Source organism: Dipodomys ordii, unplaced genomic scaffold, assembly GCF_000151885.1.
Source record: "Dipodomys ordii isolate 6190 unplaced genomic scaffold, Dord_2.0 Scaffold188, whole genome shotgun sequence".
NCBI lineage: Eukaryota > Metazoa > Chordata > Mammalia > Rodentia > Heteromyidae > Dipodomys > Dipodomys ordii.
Genome location: NW_012267404.1, coordinates 1,328,671 through 1,352,417, shown reverse-complemented (window position 1 = coordinate 1,352,417; position 23,747 = coordinate 1,328,671). Strand labels below are relative to the sequence as shown.

Genomic DNA, 23,747 nt, shown 5'->3' with positions numbered 1-23,747 from the left:
AAATAAATAAATAAATAAAAGAATTTCCAAGCTCTTTTGAAAGATGAACAGTTACCCATTGTATCAGAGAAGACAGCTCTCTACTAATCTTTCTTTTTTCTTTTTTTGTCGGTTGTGGAGCTTGAACTCTGGGCTTGGGTACTGTCCTTGCGCACTTCAGCTCAAGGAGAGCACTCTACCGCTTGAGCCACAGTGCCACTTCTGGTTTTCTAGTGGTTTATTGGAGATAAGAGCCTCACAGACTTTCCTGCCCGGGGTTGGCTTTGAACTATGATCCTCAGATCTCAGCCTCTTAAGTAGCTGGGATTACAGGCATGAGCCACTGGTGACCAGCTTCTACTAATCTTTCTGTTCCTAAAAAACTCTTGGGATATGCTGTTACTGTAAGTTTAAGCACTAGGTAAACCATCAGATTATTCTTCATCCATGTCAACTGTTGTATATGCACAAGGATATTTCTCTTTTTTTGGGGGAGGGGTCCGGTTGTGGGGTCTGAACTCTGGGCCTGGGCGCTGTCCCTCAGCTCTTCAGCTCAAGGCTAGCGCTCTACCACTTGAGCCACAGTGCCATTTCCAGCTTTTTTCTTTTTGCTTATGTGGTGCTGAGGAATCGAACCCAGGGCCTCAGGCATGCAAGGCAAGCGCGCTCTACCACTGAGCCACCTTCCCAGCCCCGCACAAGGATATTTCTCTACTTTGAGAATATAATCAGAAATAAGTAATTGGTTCCAGCTGGGCACTACTGATTCCTGTCTACAATTCTAGCTACTCAGAAGGTTGAGATCCAGAACCAAAGTTCAAAGCCATCTGGGGCAGAAAAGTATGTAATACCCTTATCTTCAATTAACCAGAAAAAGAGGGAAGGGAAAGAGAAGAGTAACTCCTCTGAATAGCAGAAAGAATCAACTGTATAATTGCTGAAATATTATAAAATAGGCCCCACTAGGCTGGATGCTGGTAGCACACAACCGTAATCCCAGCTACTCAAGAGGCTGAGATGTGAGGATCACAACTGAAAGCTAGCCTAGACTAAAAAGTCTGAGACTCTTATCTCCAATAAACTACTCAGAAAAGCTGGAAGCAGTACTGTGACACAAATGGTAGAGAGCTATCCTTGAGAAAAAGCAGCTCAGCCCCTCAGTTCAAGTCCCAGGACCTGCACACACACCCCCCCAAAAAAAAAATTCCCACTAGATCTTATGCTAAATAATGACTGCAGTTTGTTTTTTTTGTTTTTGTCGGTTGTGTGGCTTGAACTCTGGGCCTGGGCGCTGTCCCTCAGCTCTTCAGCTCAAGGCAGGCGCTCTACCGCTTGAGCCACAGCGCTACTTCCGGTTTTCTGGTGGTTTATTGGAGATAAGAGTCTCACAGACTTTCCTGCCTGGGCTGGCTTTGAACTGCGATCCTTAGATCTCAGCCTCTGAGTAGCTAGAATTACAGTCATGAGCCACCGGCACCCGGCTATGACTTCAGTTTTGATCTAAGGAAAACAAAAATTATACAGATGATCAAAGATACCTTTTTTTTTTTTTGTCGGTCATGGGGCTTGAACTCTGGGCCTGGGCACTGTCTCTGAGCTCTTCAGCTCAAGGCTGGCGCTCTACCACTGGAGCCAGAGGCCACTTCCCGTTTTCTGGTGGTTAATTGGAGATAAAGAGTCTCAAGGACTTTCTTGCCCGTGCTGGCTTTGAACCTCAATCCTCAGATCATAGCCTCCTGAGTAGCAAGGATTACAGGTGTGAGCCACCGGTACCCAGCCAAAGATACCCTTTTATGTTAGTGGCAATTGATGAATATTATTACTTTGTTAATGTCATTACTGGAGAAAATGTTTTTTGTGCTTCTCATGGTATTTAATAAGTACTTTCAATATTTTTTTTTTTACAAATTTTCTTCTTAAATTACAGAAAAAGGGAAGTTACCAAAAAAAAACAAAACCTGCCAGGCACTAGTGGCTCACGCCTGTAATCCTAGCTACTCAGGAGGCTGAGATCTGAGGATTGAGGTTCAAAGCCAGCCCAGGGACGAGAGACCTTGAGACTCCTATCTCCAATAAACCACCAGAAAACCGGAAGTGGCACTGTAGCTCAAGTGGTAGAGCGCTCGCCTTGAGCTGAAGAGCTGAGGGACAGCGCCCAGGCCCAGAGTTCAAGCCCCACCACCGACCAAAAAAAACAAAACAAAAAAACTATAAACCTGAGTCAGAACATTCATCATGTAAAGTAAGCATGGTATATATATATGCTATAACTGTAGCCCTTGGAAGAGTGAGGCAGGAGAATTGGAAGTTTGAATACAACCTGGACTGTGTAGTGTGTTTGAAAACACACGGGGGGGGGGGGGGGGAGGTGTAGTTGTGGAGGTGGGAGGGATAGGATGGTAGGGGAAAAACAAAGGAGGAGGCAACAATGCTGGATAAAAAATGTACTCATTACCTTGTTCATGTAACTGTAACCCCTCTGTATTTTCACAAAAACTTATTAAAAACACGCGTTCATGCACGCGCGCACACACGCACATATGCACAAACATACACATATCATTACCCACTTCTTTTTTTTCTTTTTTTTTGGTCATGGGGCTTGAACTCTGGGCCTGGGTGCTTCCCTTAGCTCTTCAGCTCAAGGCTAGTACTCTTACCACTTGAGCCCAGTACCACTTCCAGCTTTTTCTACTTATGTGGTGCTGAGGAATCCAACCCAGGGCCTCATGCATGCAAGAGAAGCACTCTACCACTGAGCCATCATCCCAGCCCCATCATTACCCATTTCTAATCCATGATATGGAATTAATGCAAATAGGCACAGAAATCCTCTCTGATTTGGGAAGAGTTAATTTTTCTTTTTCTTAACAAACACAGTCATAAAAAGTGATCTTTGGGACTGGGAAGGTGGCTCAGTGGTAGAGTGTTTGCCTCGCATGCATGAGGTCTTAGGTTCAATTCCTCAGCACCACATAAGGAGAAAAGCCAGAAGTGGTACTGTGGCTCAAGTAGTAGAGCACTAACCTTGAGCTGAAGAGCTGAAGGACAGCGCCCAGGCCCAGAGTTTAGGCCCACAACCGACAAAAAATAAAAATAAAATAAAAAAATAAAAAGTGATCTTTATACTGGGCACCAGTGGCTCACACCTTTAATTCTAACTACTCAGGAGGCTGAGATCACAAGATCCAGGTTCAAAGTTAGCCCAAACAGAAAAATCCATGATACTTTTATCTCCAATTAACCAGTAAAAAGCTGAAAGTAGAAAATATTTCTTATTCTTTGCAACCAAAGATTGCAAATTAGGTTCTACGCATCACTAAAGGTTAATAAGAGCAACATCTAAGTGCCCAAGAAGCCATCTTCATAAGGTAGGAATGGTTAGTCTTTGTGCACACCATCTCAAGATTGACTAGAGCAACCACATTTTAATTTGGCCTTCCATGCATGATTTCATTATTTTGTTTTTTGAGACATTGTCTTTTTATGTAACCCAGATTAGATTTGAAGTCATGATCCTCCTCCCTCAACCATCAGTACTAGGATTACAGATGTGATAACAACATGTCTGGTATATAATTACTTTGAAATAAAGAATTCTGCTTAAAGTTAGTTTAATATTTTTGGTCTATTTCAACTTATCATTGCTCTCCTTTCAATATTCCTTCAATATCAGTGCCCTCTTTATAAATCCAAAGCCAGTTACCAAGGCACCAAGTCTTCATATGTGACTCAATACTGTGACCCACCCCAATTTGACTTAAGTTGCTACTTTTTTACTTAAAAGGAAAACAGAGCTAGGGAAGAGATAGTGACTTTTACCTGGAATATGCATTCATCAAAGTGGCTGCAGTTGTCCTTTTTGCTGCCCCCTTCTCCAAAATTTGATAAACTTCATCTTTGTTGTGTACTGTAATTTCTTCTAAACCTTTGATTATCACTGCCCTCTGACCAAGTATCAAAAGAACATCAATTAGATTGTTTTTTCCTAAAAGACTCACACATTAAAATCTAGAAACATTGCATTCTTAAAACTGAGTTACCTTGTTACGGGGATCATCAAACATCTGCAGTCTCTCAGATACATCAGAAGATGGATTAAGAAGATCAAAAAGTTCTTCATTATAGATTTCTAACAGAGATACTTTGACTGAAAATTCAGTGCCATTAGCACTTAGTTTCTCAAAAATTTGGTGAAGGGTACGAGGGATTATACCAGCCAAAGGATCCTAAAATATATTAACAATAATTATTATTATATATACTATTAGTAAAGATTATAGTAAAGAATGCCACTCACTGCAGTAGCTAAAACATATAACAAGGAACTCCTATTTTATTTTTTTGCTATACTAAAGATTGAACCCAGGACCTTGTGCTTGGTAGTTAAGTGTTTTCCCACGATGCTATAGCTTTTATCATTTCCATTTTGAGAAAGGGTCTCAGTAAGTTCCTCAGGTTGACCTTGAAATTATGACCCTCCTGCTCCAGCATCTTGAGTAGCTAGCTGGGATTACTACTGTGTGCCAATATGCCCAGTTATATGTAAATAGAAAATATTCGGGGGGGGGGAAGAAAAATAAAACCCACTTCATCTACACTGTGTCACTGTTTTCCCTTGTCATTATTCCCTAAACGATGCAGTGAAACAACTATTTACATATCATTTGCATTGTGTTAGGTATTATAAGTAATTTGGAAATTATTTAAGGTATATGAAAAGGAATATATAAGTTATTGGCAAATACTATATTGACAAAAACAAAAAACAAAAAACTTGAGCATCCTTGGATTTTGGTATGAGGAAGGATCCAGAACCATCATGCCACCCTCAACCCCCACAAGGATATCAAGAGACGGCTACCCACCAAAGTAAGTTTAAAAACAAACTAGCCAAGCCATACACCTATAATCTTACCTACTCAGGAGGGTGAGACCTGAGGATTGCAGTTTGAAGCCAGACTGGGGAGGAAAGTCCCCGCCCCTCAAAAAAGCCAAAAGTAGAGCTATGGCTCAAGTGGTAGCATGCAAACCTTGGGCAAAAAAGCTCAGGGATGGGGCTGGGAAGGTGGCTCAGTGGCTTGCTTGCCTTGCATGCAGGAGGCCCTGGGTTCTATTCCTCAGCACCACATAAGCAGAAAAAGCTGAAAGTGGTGTGTGGCTCAAGTGGTAAAGTGCTAGCCTTGAGCTGAAGAGCTGAGGGACAGCGCCCAGACCCAGAGTTCAGGCCCACAACCAGACCCCCCCCAAAAAAAAAGCTCAGGGATAGTGCCCAGGACCTAAGTTCAAGCCTATGACCAGCACTAAAAGTCAAGTCACTTACTTGTCTTAAAATCAACCACAATACTAAAATACTAATGGGAAATTCTAGAAATAATGTTTTTTTGGGTCCGGTCATGGAGCCTGAACTCTGGGCCTGGGTGCTGTCCCTCAGCTCTTCAGTTCAAGGCTAGCGCTCTACCACTTGCGCCACAGCGCCACTTCCGGCTTTTTGCTTTTTGCTTATGTGGTACTGAGGAATTGAACCCAGGGCCTCATGCATGCAAGGCAAGTGCTCTGAGCCACCTTCCCAGCCCCTCTAGAAATAATGTTTCTAAGTATTCAAAATAAACAACAAATTTTAAATTGTGCACTATTCTGAGTAGCATGACAAAACGTTGCACCATTCAGCCAGGAACATAAATCATCTTTGTCCCTTGTAATCATAATATATATGCTACCTGCCCTTTAGTACCTTAGGAGCCCTATTTAGTGTTAGTGTTCAAATAACCCTCATTTTACCTAATAACAGCCCAAAGCACAATGGCATGGATTCTGGCAATCCCTAGATATCAAAGAGAAGATGTAAACTGCTTCCTTTGAATGACAAAGGAAAAGCATAAGATATTTTGAAAGACAGGATGAAACTATATTTATGTAACTTTTATTTATAGCACATGGTTATAATGCTTCTATTAGTTACTGCTGGCAATCTCTTATACCTAATGTCTAAGTTAGGTATTATTATAAGCATGAATATTTAGGGTTTGGCACTGTGTACTGTTACAAGTATCTGTTATTGACTTTAGGAAACATCCCACAGGGCTGGGAAGGTGGCTCAGTGGCAGAGCACTTGCCTTGCATGCATGAGGCCCTGGGTTCGATTCCTCAGCACCACATAAGCAGGAAAAAAAAAGCTGGAAGTGGTGCTGTGGCTCAAGTGGTAGAGCATTAGCCTTGAGCTGAAGTGCTGAGGGACAGTGCCCCAGTCTAGAGTTCAGGCCCCATGACCAGACCCCAAAAGAAAAAAAACAGATAAGGAGACAGTACACCCTCAGCAGACCACTCTCTTTACCACTTTAACTATATGTATTCATCTTGTATTGCCCAGTGAGGCTGTGTGTTTAACAGCAAGCTTACCATACTTAATTTCACCATAATAGCAGTTTATCTTAAATTCATGTTTGACATGGTTTCTCTAATCTATATTTCAAGACATACTTGTAATAAAGTATGTTGTTGGTAAGGTAGAGTTTTGCCACACTGGAAATAAAAATATGTTATAAACAATAAATACCTCCTCCCAGGTGAATGCTTCATTGGGTGACCTTTCACCTTCCATTGTAAAAGTTTTCCCGGTGCCAGTTTGGCCGTATCTGCCAAGATTAACAGCAATGTTAAATCAAAATCAAATACATACATCTAAGCTTTTCATCAACTTGAAAAAGAGTGTTTTCTTACGCAAAGACAGTACAATTATAGCCCATAATAACTTCATCCAGAATTGGACAAACGACACTTCGATAAACATCAATTTGTTTAGTAGATGCTCCAAAAACCTATCAAAACAAAAAGAAAGATATTAAAGAAAACTTGTATAATTAATGTAAGCCAATTAAAACAAAATTCAAAATTACTCATTTGAATAATTTGTCCACCTGACAACTTGAGGGGGCAATTGAAATCTATATAGGTATATGTCACCATATTCCAATAGAAACACATATATTAGGATTACCTCACATCAGTGGAGAAATCAGAAATAGCATCCAGAAAGAAGAAAGTAAGTACCATATCAAAAGTATATGTTTTCCTTGAGCTCTTGTCAGTCAGTCCTCCAGTTCGCACACTAACTTCTTTTCGCGCGTGATCACATTCTACTACTGAATGGGCATTAGCTTTCCGCTCTGCCAAATTAAATGGCCTATAAAAAGAAATATCAAAGGTTATTCAAGAACTCTTGGCTGGTTATCAGTAACATTTTCTTTTTTTGTGTGCTGGTACTGGGGCTTGAACTCAGGGCCTGAGCACTGTCCTTGAGCTAACCTCTTGCCTGCACATGTGATTAAGTCACCAAATGAATAGCATTCAAGTTGTCAAGACTGAGCAGCAGGAAATTCACATAGATCACACAAAAATGACTAAACTTCCAGAAAAAAGTATTTCAAACCCGTTATTGTCCTCAGATATCTCTAATTAGAAAGTGCATGGTTTCTGGGCTGGGATTGTGGCTTAGTGGTAGAGTGCTTGCTTAGCATGCATAAAGCCGTGGGTTCAATTCCTCAATACCACATACACAGAAAAAGCCAGAAGTGGTGCTGTGGCTCAAGTGGTAGAGTGCTAGCCTTGAGCAAAAGAAATTCAGGGACAGCAGGGCGCCGGTAGCTCACACCTGTAATCATAGCTACTCAAGAGGCTGAGATCTGACGATCATGGTTCAAAGCCAGCCTGTGCAGAAAAGTCTGTGACTTTTTTTTTTTTTGGGTCCAGTCGTGGGGCCTGAACTCTGGGCCTGGGCGCTGTCCCTCAGCTCTTCAGCTCAAGGCTAGCGCTCTACCGCTTGAGCCACAGCACCACTTCCAGCTTTTTTCTTTTTGCTTATGTGGTGCTGAGGAATCGAACCCAGGACCTCAGGCATGCAAGGGAAGCGCTCTACCGCTGAACCACCTTCCCAGCCCCCATGAGTCTCTTATCCCCAATAAACCACTAGAAAACTGGAAACTTGGACTGAAGAGCACAGGGACAGCGCCCAAGCCCAGTGTTCAAGCCCTACTATCTACAAAAAAAAAAAAGAAGAAGAAGAAAAAGAAATTCAGGGACAATGCCCAGGCCCTGAGTTCAAGCCCCAAGACTAATCAAACAAACAAAAAGTATATGATTTCTTCTGATCACAGTTTGTTAACTTCAGTAATGTTATACAAAAATTCAAACCAGCCAGACACTGGTGGCTCAAGCCTATAATCCTAGCTACTCATGAGGCTGAGCTCTAAGGATTGCAGTTCAAAGCCAGCTTGGGCAGGAAAGTCCATGAGACCCTTTTCTCCAATTCACCACCAGAAAACCAGAAGTAGCACTGTGGCTCCAGTGATAGAGTGCTCACCTTGAGCTCCAGAGCTCAGGGACAGTGCCCAGGCCCAGAGTTCAAGACCTATGACTAAAAAAAAAAAAAAAAAAAAAATCAAATCACTAAAGTGGTGGGAATAGAAACTATTGCAACCACTACAGAATCTGTATGGAAATTCCTTAAAAAAAAACTAGGGCTGGGAAGGTGGCTCAGTGGTAGAGCGCTTGCCTTGCATGCATGAGGCCCTGGGTTCAATTCCTCAGCACCACATAAGCAGAAAATAAAAAAGCCAGAAGTGGTGCTATGGCTCAAGTGTTAGAGCGCTAGCCTTGAGCTGAAGAGCTGAGGGACAGCACCCAGGCCCAGAGTTCAGGCCCCACGACCGGACCTAAAAAAAAAAAAAAACAACTAAAAATAAATCTTCTTTATAACCCTCTATATATTTTTGGGCTTATATCAAAAGGAGAAAGACCCAGGTTTACTGCAGTTCTATTCACAATAGCCAAACTGTGGTAGCCAAACTGTGGAAGAAGCTAAGTGGATAAAGTGTACACACACACACACACACACACACACACACACACACACAAACACACACACCCATAGACTATTACTCATAAAGAAAAAAACAAATTATATTATTTGCAGGAAAATACACTGAACTAGAATTCATCCTGTTGAGCAAGATAAAAACTGAACTCAGAAATATCACATTATTGGTCAGTTGTGAAGAACAAGCTCAAAATGATAATAATGATGGTAATAACAATGGTAGTGAGACATGAATGCAAAAGGAGACTGTCTAGGAAGAAATCAGTGGGTGGTAGATGGGAGGGGGAAATGAAATAGAGGGATGATAAGGTTTGAAAGAAATTAAAACATATACATAAAGACAGCATACTGAAGTGGTGCTGTGGCTCAAGTGGTAGAGCGTTAGCTTTGAGCTGAAGAGCCCAGGGGACAGCACCCAGGCCCAGAGTTCAAGCCCCACGACCGACAAAACAAACAACAAAAAAAGACAGCATACTGAAATCCACCAAATGCTATTTGAAAAGTGAGAGAAGGAACAGAAATACTGAGAGGAGGTAAGTTTGTTTCAAGTATACACTATGTACATATATGGAAATATCACAATGAACCCTCCTCATATTACAAATGTATGTTCATCCCCAAATTAAAATAAACTAAAGCTCGGGCTGGGAAGGTGGCTCAGCGGTAGAGCTCTTGCCTTTCATGCATGAGGCCCTGGGTTCGATTCCTCAGCACCACATAAGCAAAAAGAAAAAAGCCGGAAATGGCACTGTGACTCAAGTGGTAGAGCTCTAGCCTTGAGCTGAAGAGCTGAGGGACAGCGCCCAGGCCCAGAGTTCAGGCCCCACGACTGGACCCAAATAAATAAATAAATAAAATAAAGCTCTTTGCATGTATGTCACCTAGTTACTGGAGATTTAGATCTTATGTATGATCTTCAATACAGATAGACAAATTCTGAGGAATAGCCTTAGCCCATTGTTTGTATTCACACGTGTGCTTTGCAGCTACTGTGAAACCAAAGTAAGTATTTGGAATATTCTTTTTCCTGAGATTTTATGTTAGTACAAGAATGAATTTATTGGGCTAGGAAGGTGGCTCAGTGGTAGAGTGTTTGCCTCACATGCATGAGGTCCTGGGTTCGATTCCTTAGCATCACATAAGCAGAAAAAGCCTGAAGTGGCACTGTGGCTCAAGTGGTAGAGTGCTAGTCTTGAACTGAAGAGCTGAGGGACAGTGGCCAGACTCAGACTTCAAGCTCCATGACCGATGACCAAAAAAAAAAAAAACAATGAATTTATTAGTGATCCATATCACTTTTTTTTTTGTCCGTCATGGGGCTTGAACTCTGGGCTTGGGCACTGTCCCTGAGCTCTTCAGCTCAAGGCGAGTGCTCTAGCACTTGAGCCACAGCACCACTTCCTGTTCTTTTATTGTGAGTAACAACTCTCCTCAAACAGAAACAAAGCTATCATGGATCCTCCTTCCACAAAGTTGTTCTACAAACAACACAACATAAAAGTAATTTATACTATGTCCTTAAAGTCAGTGCCCTTATTTAAACTTTTTGTGGTTTTTTTTTTTTTTGGTCTGTTGTGGAACTTAAACTCTGGGCCTGGGCACTGTCCCTCAGCTCTTCAGCTCAAGGCTAGCACTCTATCACTTGAACCACAACACCACTTCCGGCTTCTTTCTTTTTGCTTATGTGGTACTGAGGAATCGAACCCAGGGCCTCATGCATGCAAGGCAAGCACTCTACCACTGAGCCACCTTCCCAACCCCTCTGTGAAACTCTTATCTCCAATAAACCACCAGAAAACCAGAAATGGTGCTGTGGCTCAAGTGGTAGAGTGCTTGCCTTGAGCTGAAGAGCTCAGGGACAGCACCCAAATCCAGAGTTCAAGCCCCACGACCGACCAAAAAAAAAGAGAGAGAGAGAAAACAGTCAATTGTTGATGGGCACCTATGCTGGTGCTTGATTACTGTAAATAAATAAGTTGCAATAAACAGAACATTATTGTGCAGATATCACAATTGTATGAAAAAAGACAAAAACAATTGTTGGTAAAAGTGTGAAGAAACTCAAGCACTTGTACACTTTTGCCAAAAACATAAAATGGTACAACCATTGTGAAAGATATACTTGGTTCCTCAAAAAAAAGTTAACAAGCTGAGTGCCAGCGGCTGTAATCCTAGCTATTCAGAAAGGTGAGATCTGAGGATCATGGTTTGAAGCCAACCCAGGCAGGAAAGTCTATGAGACTCATCTCTAATTAAGCACCAAAAAGCCAGAAGTGGAGTTGTGGCTCAAGTGGTACAGCACTGGTTTTGAGCAACACAGCTCAAGAATGGCACCTCAGGGGCTGAGTTAAAGCCCCAGGACTGGCACCAAAAAAAAAAGTTAAAAATAGAATTATATGAGCTAACAATTCTAATCCTAGGGTGTGTATATGTGTGTATCCAAAAAATAAATAAAAATCAGGGGCTGGGAAGGTGGCTCAGTGGTAGAGCGCTTGCCTTGCATGCCTAAGGCCCTGGGTTCGATTCCTCAGCACCACATAAGAAAAAAGCCCGAAGTGGTGCTGTGGCTCAAGTGGTAGAGCGCTAGCCTTGAGCTGAAGAGCTGAGGGACAGCGCCCTGGCCCAGAGTTCAGGCCCCACAACCGGACCAAAAAAGAAAAAAAAAAACAAAAAATAAATAAAAATCAGAATCTCAAAGAGGTATCTGTATACTCATGTTCCTGGCAGCATTATTCACATAGGTAAAAGGCAGAAGCAAAGTGTCAATCAGCAAATAAATGAATAAACAAATTGTGCTATGCTCACACAATAGACTATTATGTAGCTTAAGAAAAGGAAAGATATTCTGACATATGCCACAACATGGATTTACTTTGAGGATATAATAGTAGGTGAAATGGGGCTGAGAAGGTGGCTCAGTGATAGAGTGCTTGCCTTGCATGCATGAGGCCCTGGGTTCGATTCCTCAGCACCACATAAGCAGAAAGAGCCAGAAGTGGGGTTGTGGCTCAAGTGGTAGAGCGCTAGCCTTGAGCTGAAGAAATGAGGGACAGCACCCAGACCCAGAGTACAGGCCCCATGACCACCACCACCACCACCACCAACAACAACAAATAATAATAATAGGTGAAATAAATGAGTCACACAAAAAAGATAAATACTATACCATTATTTCATTTATATAAGATACTTAGACAAAATCAGAAATGAACATTAGAATGGTAATTTTTAGGGGGTTAGGAAAAAGAGAAATGGGAAGTTATTGTTCTGTCCATAATCTCAATTTCTCAAGATGAAAAGAATGATAGAAATGGACATTGGAAATAGTTGCACATTACTATGAATGTAATTAGTATCATTCAACTGTACACTGTACACCTGTCATCCCAGCACTCCAGAGGCTGAGGCAAGAGGATTACATGGGCTATACAGAAAGACCTTGTCTCAAAAAACAACAGCAAAAGGTAAAGTCTATATTATACACATTTAAAAACTAGGAATAACTGGAAAGTTTCAGAAAGAGTGCTTATTAAATATTTCCTCTTCTAGACCTTTTAAAGAAAGGTGTGTCCAGCCTTGAAAACCCCATATGTTGCTTATTACTAAAGTTGAATGACAGACTTGAACCAAGAAGGCTATTTGAAGTCTAACCAGAAAAAAAGCTATATCAAAATTAGGGTATATATTAGACACAATCTAAGCACTTTTCATTGGTTATAATGTAAACAAAATTTCTTCTAAGTCACAAAGCTTGAATGTATGAGGTAAACCATGGGTGAAAGAAGAGAGCTACAATAATTGTTGTGCTGCTTAATTTGGATAATGGATACGCAAATGTTTGTTACAGCATGTTTCATAGTTTTATATAAGCCTAAAATATTCTGTAGACAGCAAAAAGTTAAAAAATTTAAAAAGTACAAAGAGAAAAATAATATTGTCCAGTTTAAGCTTTATTAAAATCTTTCTATTAAGCTTTTTTGAAGTAAAAATTTGATTTTGTCAACTATTCTAATTAAAAATAAATCTTTTAATTTAAAAAAAATCTTTATGACCCAGAGTGAAAGCTCAAATCTGTAATTATAGCTACTTGGGAGATAGAAATTCGGAGAATCTCAGTTTGAGAACAGTCCAACAAAAAAGTTAGTGAGAGGAAAAAAAAAAGATTTCCATCTCAATTAGCAAGAGTGTGCCAGTCATCCCAGCTATGAAGAAGCTTATCTATAGGTAGGAAGATCAATACTCCAAGAATGGCTCCTGTCAAATAACTAAAGTCAAAAGGGACTGGGAGTGTACCTAGCAAAGTGGAGTCCCTGAGTTTAAACCCCAGTACCCGGTTTAAAAAAAAAATAGAAAGAGAGAGACAAAGTCTTCAAAGTAAGTAACCAAAAGCTCCAGAGCCCAGCAGTTGTCATTGACTAGGCGTAAGATTATCACCAAATTTCCTCACTGGCACCTAGTTTAAAAACTTGGACTGTCTTTCTTACCCACATCTCAAGTCATCAAAGCTTGGTTAATCACCTAAGAAATTTTGTTGCTACTAATACTGCTTAAATAACCTTTTAATTTTAGGATACTTCTGCATTTACAAAAATATGCAATAATCAATTTAGACATCAAGAAAAAGCAGACACACAAAGCACACGTACAGGGATGGGCTGTACAAAGCGCCTGGAAAAGGAATAAAGCAATCACCAATTAAGCAGCAGTTTCGAAAACTTTGTTCCTCCCCTCTACTAGCTAATTTTAAAATTGAAAAGTAGGAAACACAGGAGTGAAAGCCAGCAACTCAAGGGCAACCTGGGAAACAAAGCAAGCCTTCGTTTCTTAAAAAATAAATAATAATAATGACATTTTTTAATCCGAGTTTTTGGAACCAGTCAAGGGAGAGTTGAAGACCTTCCTCTCACCACTGCGCCTCCTCCCCCCAACACACAAATCCTCACTCCTAAAATTCTGACTTTTGGATCTGTAGACAAAGAGGACGGTGAAGTAGAAGCTGCAGCTGCACCTCACTCTTCTTCATCCTTATGAACCCGCTATGGTAAAAATAAAGTCACATTTACGTGTTTGATAAACAGGCACAACATATTGCATCTCAAACCAAGAGAGCCAGGGGAATGACAGTCCTGCGTCCGGATTTACAAACTGACACCAGCACCGGAAAGTGTCACTTAAGTCAACATCCATTCAAAAAAAGAAAATAGGATCGCAATTTTCAGGAAAAGGAGCAGCGACTATCGCGTTTTTCTTGTGACTAGCAGTTTAACCACTGCCTCGAACACACACATTCTTCATCTGCATCTCATAGCAACTGGTATGAGATGCGCAGGAACCGAGGAACCGACCGGGGAAACAAACAACTCCCCGGGGCGGACGGCCGGCCTCCGGGAGGCAGCCCGGCGGAAAAGGCCCGGCGTTCGAGGCCCGCCAGACTCGCTCTCGTCCTCGCTCGTCCCTACCTGCATCTCACCACCACCTGGATGTTCTTCCCCTTCTCCTCTTTCTTCTTCGCAGAAGAGTTTGGCTGGGACGCCATCACTGTCCAGGTCCAAAGAATTTAAAAAAAGAAAAGAAAAAGGGCGTTTCGGGTGTCCACCTCCCCGCCCCGAGCGCTGGAACGGCCCGAAGGATCGACGTGCGTAGCGCGGCGTTCCCCGTCACTTCCCACCCGGAGCTCGAGCGGCAGCGACAGGGAGCCCCCCGCCAGAACCACCAAAACTCGTATTTCGTCGGCGCGCAGAAACCGAGTAACGACTGTGCGCCTCAATTTGAAAAATGAGCGGAGTTGCCAAGCCAATAGCAGCGCGGGTGCGCAAAGCACCATGGAACGCGCTGTCGTCAACGGAGTCCCGCCCCGGGGGCGTGGCTTACGCGGGCGCTGAGTCCGCGCCTGCGCAGAAGTTGTAGCCGGAAGGGAGGGGCGGAGTTGCCTTCCTGTGTCCAATCTGTGTGGTTTTGCTCAAGTGAAATGAAGTCGCTAAACCTAGGTTGTCTCACCAGAAAGATAAAACGGTAATAACTGTCTCAGAGGGTGGTGGGGAAAAGTAATGAGATCACGCGGGTAAATAGTATAGACCCGCTCATATAGTAAGCGTCTACGAAAGGCCAGAGTTATCAAGATTAGAAAATGGTAATAAACCCTGAAGGTTAACTTCCAAGGGACGCTCCCTGTAGACAGCATCTAGAATAGTTTTCGTTAAGTAGACATTGGATATCCTGTGAAAGACTTTAGATTTATCCTTTGATGAGGGAAAGTCACAGCTCAATGATTCCCAGCGAAAAGTACAAGATAGACTTTACGTTGCCAGGACCCGCGCAGTTGCGAGTGTGTGGTGCGGGATTGGTGTGCCCGGCTTCAGGAGGAGATTGCGCATGCGCGCCGTTCCGGCCTACAAATCCCGGTGTGCCTAGCGCTCACAGGTGTTATCGACCTCTGTGACCTCGGGCTTTCTGTAGGCGTGCTGGGCCCGAAGACCTTCGGCTTTCGTAGACGCGCAGGCCCCGGCAGCGTCGGGCTTTCCGTTAGCGCGCAGGCCCGGAGACCTCCGGCTTTCCGTAGGCGCACAGGTTGCAAGCCTCGGTGACCTTCAGCTTTCCGAAGGCTCGCGGGACACGTCCTGATTGGTTGGGGGTAACCGAGTCATTTATGGTGTGGGGTCGCTGGCCCAGAAAGTTCTGCCCCAGGCGTCTGTCTGTGGTCGATTCCCCGAGCTGCACTTGTGGGCTACACTGAGCCCCGTGGGACCTCAAATGGCAATTTCGCTTCATCTTCTGTCGTGGCCGGGCGCAGTGGAAAGCCCTGGTATCCCGTCCGCGTTCCTCCACTTAAACGCATCTGCGGGTGAGACCTCTGGCCCTGCCCGTCATGCACCGCCCGCTGCCTACCGATAAATTACCGCAGACGTCTCTTTACCCTCCCACATCTGCCCTCATCTTTTTCATCTGGACAGTAACTAGAACCTTCGGCTCCTGTCTGTCTAGCGCAGGCCTCTTTGTTCCGTCTCGTCCGCCACCACCCTCGTGCCAGGCTTTTATCTCTACCCGGAATTCCTGTTATCCGCTTCCTTAACGAGTTTAACAGCTTGTACTCTTCTCCCTGCCCCCACTGCTCTCATTCTGCTGGGGATATATCCTTTATAAAATAAAGAGAGGGCTGGGAAGGTGGCTCAGTGGTAGAGCACTTGCCTTGCATGCATGAGGCCCTGGGTTCGATTCCTCAGCACCACATAAGCAAAAAGAAAAAAAGCCAGAAGTGGTGCTGTGGCTCAAGTGGTAGAGCACTAGCCTTCAGCAAAAAAAAAAAAAGGTCAGGGACTGGGAGGGCCCAGGCCCTGAGGTCAAGTCCTATGACTGACCCACTCCCCCCAAAAATGCCTTCTTATACTACCTTCTCATTGTACTTGGAATCAAATCCAAACTCATTACCAAGCCTTTAAGACCTCGCAGTCTGAGCCACTTTGTATCTCTCACTACTAAGCTACAGAGTTTCAGTTTTTCTTTTGTAAGTCTGGCTCCTTGGTCTTGGTCTTTTTACTCTTCGCATCTTTTATCCCTGAGAAGATTTCAGATTACAACTCTAGGCTTTTCCTAGCTGGTACACACCGGTAATCCTACCACTGGAGAAGCTGAGGTAGGAAGATTACAGATTCGAAGCCAATGACCAATGACGGCTACCTAGTGAGTTCCAGGCCAGGCTGAACCACAGAGCTACATAATAAGATCCTGTAAGAAGGGATAGAGGAGAAAGAATTCAGGGAAGGAAATAAGGAAGAACCCTGTCCCTATCTACAGTATGTAATTACATTGTCTTGTGATTTTTTTGTTCTCCCTGTATAGAAAAGTTTCATAGGGGACCCTGTCTTCTTTACTTTTTTTTTCTTTCTCTCTTTTTTTTTCTGTCTTGAACTGAGTTTACAAAGTAGGCCTTCAAATATATTTGGGGCTGGTGATAGCTCAAGAGATAGAATACTTGCCTAGGAATCATGAAGCACTGAGTTCAAACCCTAGTGTAACAAAAACAAAAAAAAGTGAAAGTATACGTCTATAAAAGCACATATATGGGTACCTGGGAGAAGCATTTAACATCTCCCAGCTTTGATATTCTTATCTATAAAATGGAGATAATTTTTCCTTCCTTCCTTTTTTTGGTCAGTTGTGGGGCCTGAACTCTGGGCCTAGGTGCTGTCCCTCAGCTCTTCAGCTCAAGGCTAGCACTCTACCACTTGAACCACAGCACCACTTCCAGCTTTTTGTGTTTCCTTCCTTATTTCCTTTCTTTTTTCTTTTTTGTGTATGTGTTTGAAACAAGTTCTTACCATGTAGCCCAAAGTAGCCTTGAATGAACTTTTTTTCTTTCTCTCCTTTCTTCCTTGTTTTTTATTTGCTTGTTTGTTGTTTTTGTTTTGTTTGCCAGTACCAGGGTTTGAACTTAATTCTCTACCATTTGCACTATTCCCCCCACCCCTGGTGTTGAAATTTTAGTCCTCCTGCCTCTGCCTTCTTAGTGCTGGAATTACAGAGGTGTGTCACTATGCATGGCTTGAGATTTTTGTTTTTCTTAAGTTAAATATGGCCAGGTTAAAAAACACTATGAGGGATGGGAAGGTGGCTCAGTGGTAGAGTGCTTGCCTTGCATGCATGAAGCCCTGGGTTCAATTCCTCAGCACCACAGAAAAAAGCTGGAAGCGGTGCTATAGCTCACGTGGTAGGGTGCAGCCTTGAGCTGAAGAGCAGAGGGACAGCACCCAGGCCCAGTGACCATCAAAAATGAATAAATACAAATAAAAGTTTCACAGACTTTCCTGCTTGGACTGGCTTCAGCTATGATCTTCAGATCTCAGTTTCTTTACTAGCTAGGGTTACAGGTATGAGCCCCTGGCACCTGACTTAAACTAGAAGTTTTGATGATATGCTCTGGTGTGCATCTATTTTCATCCATTGGACTGAGCATTCAGAGAATTCTGTCAATCTGGCAACTTATTTCTATCAATTCTGGGAAATGGCTTTGAATTATTCATCAAACATCTCATTCCTTTTTATCTATTCTTTCTTTCTGGAACTCGTATGTATAGATATTGGATTTCTACTTCCCAGAAAATAACACTATTAAATATGATGGATTTCTTTTCAGTTGTCTGTATGTACACTTAGAAATAAGTGAGATTACAATTGAACATGTGTTTTTGCATCTTGAATTAGCATTCTTTTAATACTTTAGAAAGCCTGCATAAACATCATTTCTATTTATATGATCTTCTAAAATTCTTGAGCAAAATGTGCATTTCTGTAGTGAACAGTTGAGGACAACATGCTTAACTTTAGCCATGTGTTCGTAGTCACTAGAATCATGTCAGGTTCTGTTACACTGTGTATCTACTGTGTATCTGTGAGTATGAGTGCTTTTTTGGTTTTTGGGTTTTTTGGTTCTGGTCTTTGGCCTGAACTCTGGGCCTGGGCGCTGTCCCTCAGCTCTTCAGCTCAAGGCTAGCACTCTACCACTTGAGCCACAGCACCACTCACGGCTTTTTTTTTCCTTCTGCTGAGGAATTGAACCCAGGGCCTCATGCATCCAAGGCAAGTGCTCTACCACTGAGCCACCTTCCCAGTCTGAGTATGAGTGTTAAAGAGAACAATAGTAAATAAGTTTATATGTGCTTATAAACTATGAAAAAAAGCACAGTTCATGAACTGTTTATAAACTTAAAGAGGAACAGTTAAGAATATGTAAGTATATTGCCAGACACTGGTGGAAGTATAAAGCTCCCCTAAATCCAGATTTTTGTTACTATTTTTAATTTCCTAATAGAATCTTAATAGCAAAGGTTAATTGGGAGGAAAAGAGAAAAGTCTCCAGCTCAGTCTCCTAGCTGCTTGTCAGTCCCTGGACTCTGCCAGACTTTCCTGTCCTAAACCTTCACAAATGATGTTTTCCTCACCTGTTCTATGGTTGTCTCCTAGTTAGTCTCTTTCAAACCACAATGTAAATTATATCTTCCCAGAGAGCTCTTCCTGATGCAGCCCTCCTCCCCCAAATCTTTCACCAACCCCTTTTTATGCTGGCACCAGTGGCTCACATTTATAATCCTCGCTACTCAGGAGGCTGAGGCCTGAGGATTATGGTTTGAAGTTGGTCCAGGCAGGAAAGTCCAATTAACTATTAAAAATCTGGAAGTGGAGCTATAGCTCAAGTTCTAGAGTGCTAACTTTAAGCAAAATGTCAGGAACAGCACCCAGTTCAAGCCCCAGGACTGACATACATATACACACTAACTTTTAACTTTTAGTGACAAAGTTCTGGCTTGGATAGAAAGCATTTCAGGACCTAAGGACAATTTTAAAAAAAAAGAGGAGGGAGAATGTTCTGGGGAAGGGATATGCTAGTCCATGAGAAGGGCCATAGCAGCTGACCCTCCATTAACAGTTGCTGATGAAGCTCAAATACTAACCCCAGTGCTCTGGAAGTTTGCTCAGTTCCCTTCTGAATAAACTATGCCATGTGCAAACTTCCATTATCAACAGCACAAGACATGCCAAACCCCTATTAAGGGTAATATCCTTGTCTCCTCACTCCATCCTGAGGAGCAGCAGTAATATCAGAGGAAAGTCCCAGAGCTGCTACTTTGGTGAAGCTGGACAATAGGAAACCTTATCCTGGTTCCCCTTAATAGTAATTTAATCACATTATGAAACTGTTTTGTGCAATAATTTGTTTAATTCACTCACTATAGTATAAATCCATGAGACTTAAACTAGTGTATGCTCAACTTGAAAGCAAGGTATAGGCCCATAATATGTCAATACTGGGACTTGGACTTACTCGGTGCTGTCCCTTAGCTTTTCCCATAAACTTAAAGCTGGCACTCTACCACTTGAGCTACACCTCCATATCCAGCTTTTTTTTTTTTTTTTTTTGGTCTGTCAGTCATGGGACTTGAACTCTGGGGCTGGGTGCTATCCATGAGCTCTTCAGTTCAAGGCAAATGCTCTACCACTTGAGCCACAGCACCATTTCCGGTTTCTAGTGGTTAATTGGAGATAAGACTCTCACAGACTTTCTTTCCCCTGGCTGGCTTTGAACCTCGATCCTCAGATCTCAGTCTCCTGAGTAGCTAGGATTACAGGAGTAAGCCACCAGCACCAGGCATATCCAGCTTTTTTGTTGGTTCATTGAAGCTAAGAGTTCACAGTCTTTTCTGCCCAGGATGGCTTTGAACTTGCATCTTCAGACCTCAGCTTCCTGTGTAGCTAGGATTTCAAACATGAGCCACCAGTGTACTGCATAAGAGCAATCCTATCATCCAGGTATGGTGGTGCATGCCCAGCATCTAGGAGGCTAAGGTAGGAGGATCACAATTTCAAGGCTAGCCTGGAATATATAAGTGAAACATTATCCTAATTTTTAAAAGGTAGTCTTAATTGTGGAAAATATGAATTATTTATTTTATACATTTCAAGTAGTGAACATAAAAAGATTTAAGACTAAGTATGAGTCATTTAGAAGAACTCATAACTAATAAATCACAGGCTGGGGCTATAGCTTAGTGGTAGACTGCATGCCTATTATATTCAAGACATTGAGTTTAATCCTCAATACTGGGGAGAGGGGTGGAGGAGAGAAAAAAGAAAAAGGAAAGGGGGAAAAAAAGAAAAAGTTAATTACCTACAAATATTTAAATTCATGTTGTTATAGAGTAGTTACTGTAGTCTTAAAACTAATACACACTTTAAACTTCAGGTTACTGAAATTCAAATATGTATAAAAGCAAAAATAACAATGTAACAAATAATCCTATAACCATCAGCCAGCTTCAAAAACCATCCCTTCCAGGTCAATATTGTTTATTCATACTTTCTCTTTCTCCCTCTTCCTTCAGTGACTATTCTAAACTAAATACTACTCATGATATTATTTTATCTTTTAATACTGCAAGATATATCTCAAAGGACCTTGTGTGTGTGTGTGTGTGTGTGAACTCGCTAACACTAGGGCTTGAACTCAGGGCCTTGAGCACTGCTTCTTTTCTGCTCAAGGCTAGCACTCTACCACTTGAGCCATAGTTCCACTTTCAGCTTTTTGGTGATTAATTGGAGATAGGCGATATGAGTATAAACAGATTTTCTCAGATCTCAGTCTCCTCAGTAGCTAGGATTACAGGCATGAGCCATCCACACAGACTGTTTCCTTCCTTCTTTTTTCCTTCAGTAACTCAGGGTTTAAACTCAGGACCTCGAGCTTGCTAAGCTTTCTTGCTCCACTTGAGCCATGCGTCCAGTCCTGCCTTTTGCTGACTGGTTTGAAGATGAAGTCTCAGGCTTTTCTGCCAGGAATGCCCATGAATCTTAACCCTCCAGATCTCATCCTTCTAAACAACTAGGATAATGGGCATGAACCACCAGCAGCTTGCTTTTTCTTTTTTTCCTTTCCAGCAAGGTTTTATTGTGTTGCCCAGGGTGGCCTTGAATCCCATGATTCTACTGCCTTCAGCCTCCTCTGGACTGCTGGGATTACAGCCATGTGCTACTATACCTGGCTATTTGGAAAGATTTGATTGGAGTATATTATAAGCATAAGTGTCCAGCTCAGTTTTTTTTTTTTTCGGTTATGGGTCCTGAACTCTGGGCCTGGGCACTATTCCTCAGCTTTTCAGCACAAGGATAATGCTCTACCACTTGAGCCACAGCGCCACTTCCAGATTTTTCTGCTTACGTGGTGCTGAGGGACCCAGGGCCTCATGCATGCAAGGTTCTACTACTAAGCCACCTTCCCAGCTCCTCCAGCTCAATTTTTTAAAAATGGCGCCCATCTATATAAAACATACACCAATGCTCCTTTATCTCCACTTTCTCCCTTTCCATTACTACCCTAACTCAGGTAACTATTAACTTCTAAAGCTCAGATTGGTTTTGCCTTATTTTCAACTTCATATAAATGCCAGGTGCCAGTGATTCCTGGCTGTAATCTTAGCTACTCAGGAGGCTGAGATCTGAAGATTGTTGTTCAAAGCCAGCCTCAGCCTGGGCAGAAAAGTTTGTAAGACTCTTATTTCCACTTAATTACCAGAAAATCAGAAGTTGTGCTATGGCTCAAAGTGCGAGAACCCTAGCCTTAAGCAAAAAAGCTCAGGGACAGTGTCCAGAACCTGAATTCAAGTTCAAAACAAAAAGCTTAAATAAATAAATAGTGTGATATGTGAGGCACTAGTGGCTCATGCTGTAATCCTAGCTACTCAGGAGTCTGAGATCTGAGGATCCTGGTTTGAAGCCAGCCTGGGCAAAAAACTCAGGGACAGCATCAAGGCCCTGAGTTCAAGACTCACAACTTACAGGGTTTTTTGTTTTGTTTTGTTGTTGGTGATGGGGCTTGAACTTAGGGCCTAGGTACTATCCCTGAGCTCTTTTGCTCAAGGGTAGCACTCTACCATTTTAAGCCACAGATTAAAATGTGAAGTGGTGAATTGTAGATAACACTCTCACAGGGAGTTTTCTGCCCAGGCTGGCTTTGAACCACAATCCTCAGATCTCAGCCTTCTGAATAGCGAGGATTACAGGCCACCAGCACCTGGCTGACTGACTGGTTTTATTCTCCATGAAGTGCATATTGTTGAGAATAATTTTTTTGATTTTCATTACTGTGCAGAATTCCTTGCATATTCCATGATTTCTGTATTTTATTGTTAGTAGGCATTTAGATTGTTTCCAACTTGGTACTATTACTGATTTTGTTGCTATGAACATTCCAGTGCATGTATTTTCATGTACATATGTTCACTTTTTTGTTGCTAGAAGTAGAATTGCAGAATGGCATATTCATAGATATGTTACAGCATAGCTTTAGTAGATATTACTAAGGTGTCTACATGAGTTTTTTTCCTTCAGGCTAATATCATACTCTCTCAATTTCACACCTTAACAATTCTTACTATCCCACAGTATTACATATTCCATAGTATGAGTGTTTCAGATTCTTCTTCAAGATTGCCTTGCAACTGGGCATAATAGTTCATGCCTGGATCACCAGCACTTGGAAGGTTGAGGTAGTAGAGCCATATTGTGAGATCCTCTATTTAAAAAACAAAACAAGGGGCTGGGAATGTGGCTCAGTGGTAGAGTGCTTGCCTTGAACAGATGAGGCCCTGGGTTCAATTCCTCAGCACCACATAAACAGAAAATGCCAGAGTAGTGCTGTGGCTCAGGTTGTAGAGCACTAGCCTTGAGCAAAAGCAGCTCAAAGACAGTGCCCTGGCTCTGAGTTCAAATTCCAGGACCAGAAAAAAACAAAACAAAAAACCTCAATCTTCTTTGCCTTTTCCATTTTCAAATACAATTTTAGAATAATCTTATCATAGCTTGTCAATTTTGAGTCCTTTTTATTTAATTTTTTCAGGTCAAGTTGAACGCTCTACCACTTGAAGCACAGCACCACTTCCATGTTCTCATGGACATTCTTGCTAGGGCTGGTTTTAAACCGAGATCCTCATATCTCAGCCTCCTGAGTAGCTAGGGTTACAGGCGAGCTACAGGCTCTCAGCTCTGAGTCCTTATTAATCCACATGCTTCTCTTTTGCCTTTTTGTTTTGTTTTGTTTGTGTTTGTCCTGGAGCTTGACAGCACCCAGGGCCTGCGTGCTGTCTCTGAGCTTCTTTTGTTCCATACTCTACCACTTGAGCCACAGCTCTACTTCTGTATTTTTTGGTAGTTTATTGGAGATAAGAGTCTCACAGAGAGCCTGGGAAGGTGGCTCAGAGGTAGAGCACTTGCCTTGCATGCATGAGGCCCTGGGTTCAATTCCTCAGCACCACAGAAGCAAAAAGAAAAAAGCCGGAAGTGGCGCTGTGGCTCAAGTGGTAGAGTGCTAGCCTTGAGCTAAAGAGCTGAGGGACAGTGCCCAGGCCCA

The 23,747-nt window shown here is 42.3% G+C and overlaps 2 protein-coding genes across 2 annotated transcripts in view; one reads left to right on the top strand and one right to left on the bottom strand.

Annotated features, from left to right (window-relative positions):
- The window catches only part of Kif11 (kinesin family member 11), a 59,056-nt gene extending 44,450 nt beyond the window's left edge, over positions 1–14,606 (bottom strand). The window contains exons 1-6 of the mRNA XM_013034322.1: positions 14,314–14,606; positions 7,030–7,162; positions 6,700–6,797; positions 6,536–6,614; positions 4,023–4,208; positions 3,802–3,926 (exon numbers count right to left, since the gene is read on the bottom strand). Coding sequence (XP_012889776.1) covers positions 3,802–3,926; positions 4,023–4,208; positions 6,536–6,614; positions 6,700–6,797; positions 7,030–7,162; positions 14,314–14,390 — 698 coding nt within the window. The 5' untranslated portion in view covers positions 14,391–14,606. The remainder of the gene's footprint in view (positions 1–3,801; positions 3,927–4,022; positions 4,209–6,535; positions 6,615–6,699; positions 6,798–7,029; positions 7,163–14,313) is intronic.
- Positions 14,607–14,848: 242 nt separating this feature from the next.
- Ide (insulin-degrading enzyme) overlaps positions 14,849–23,747 on the top strand; it is a 95,392-nt gene continuing 86,493 nt past the window's right edge. The window contains exon 1 of the mRNA XM_013034367.1: positions 14,849–14,866. The gene's annotated coding sequence lies outside the window, so the exon portion shown is untranslated. The remainder of the gene's footprint in view (positions 14,867–23,747) is intronic.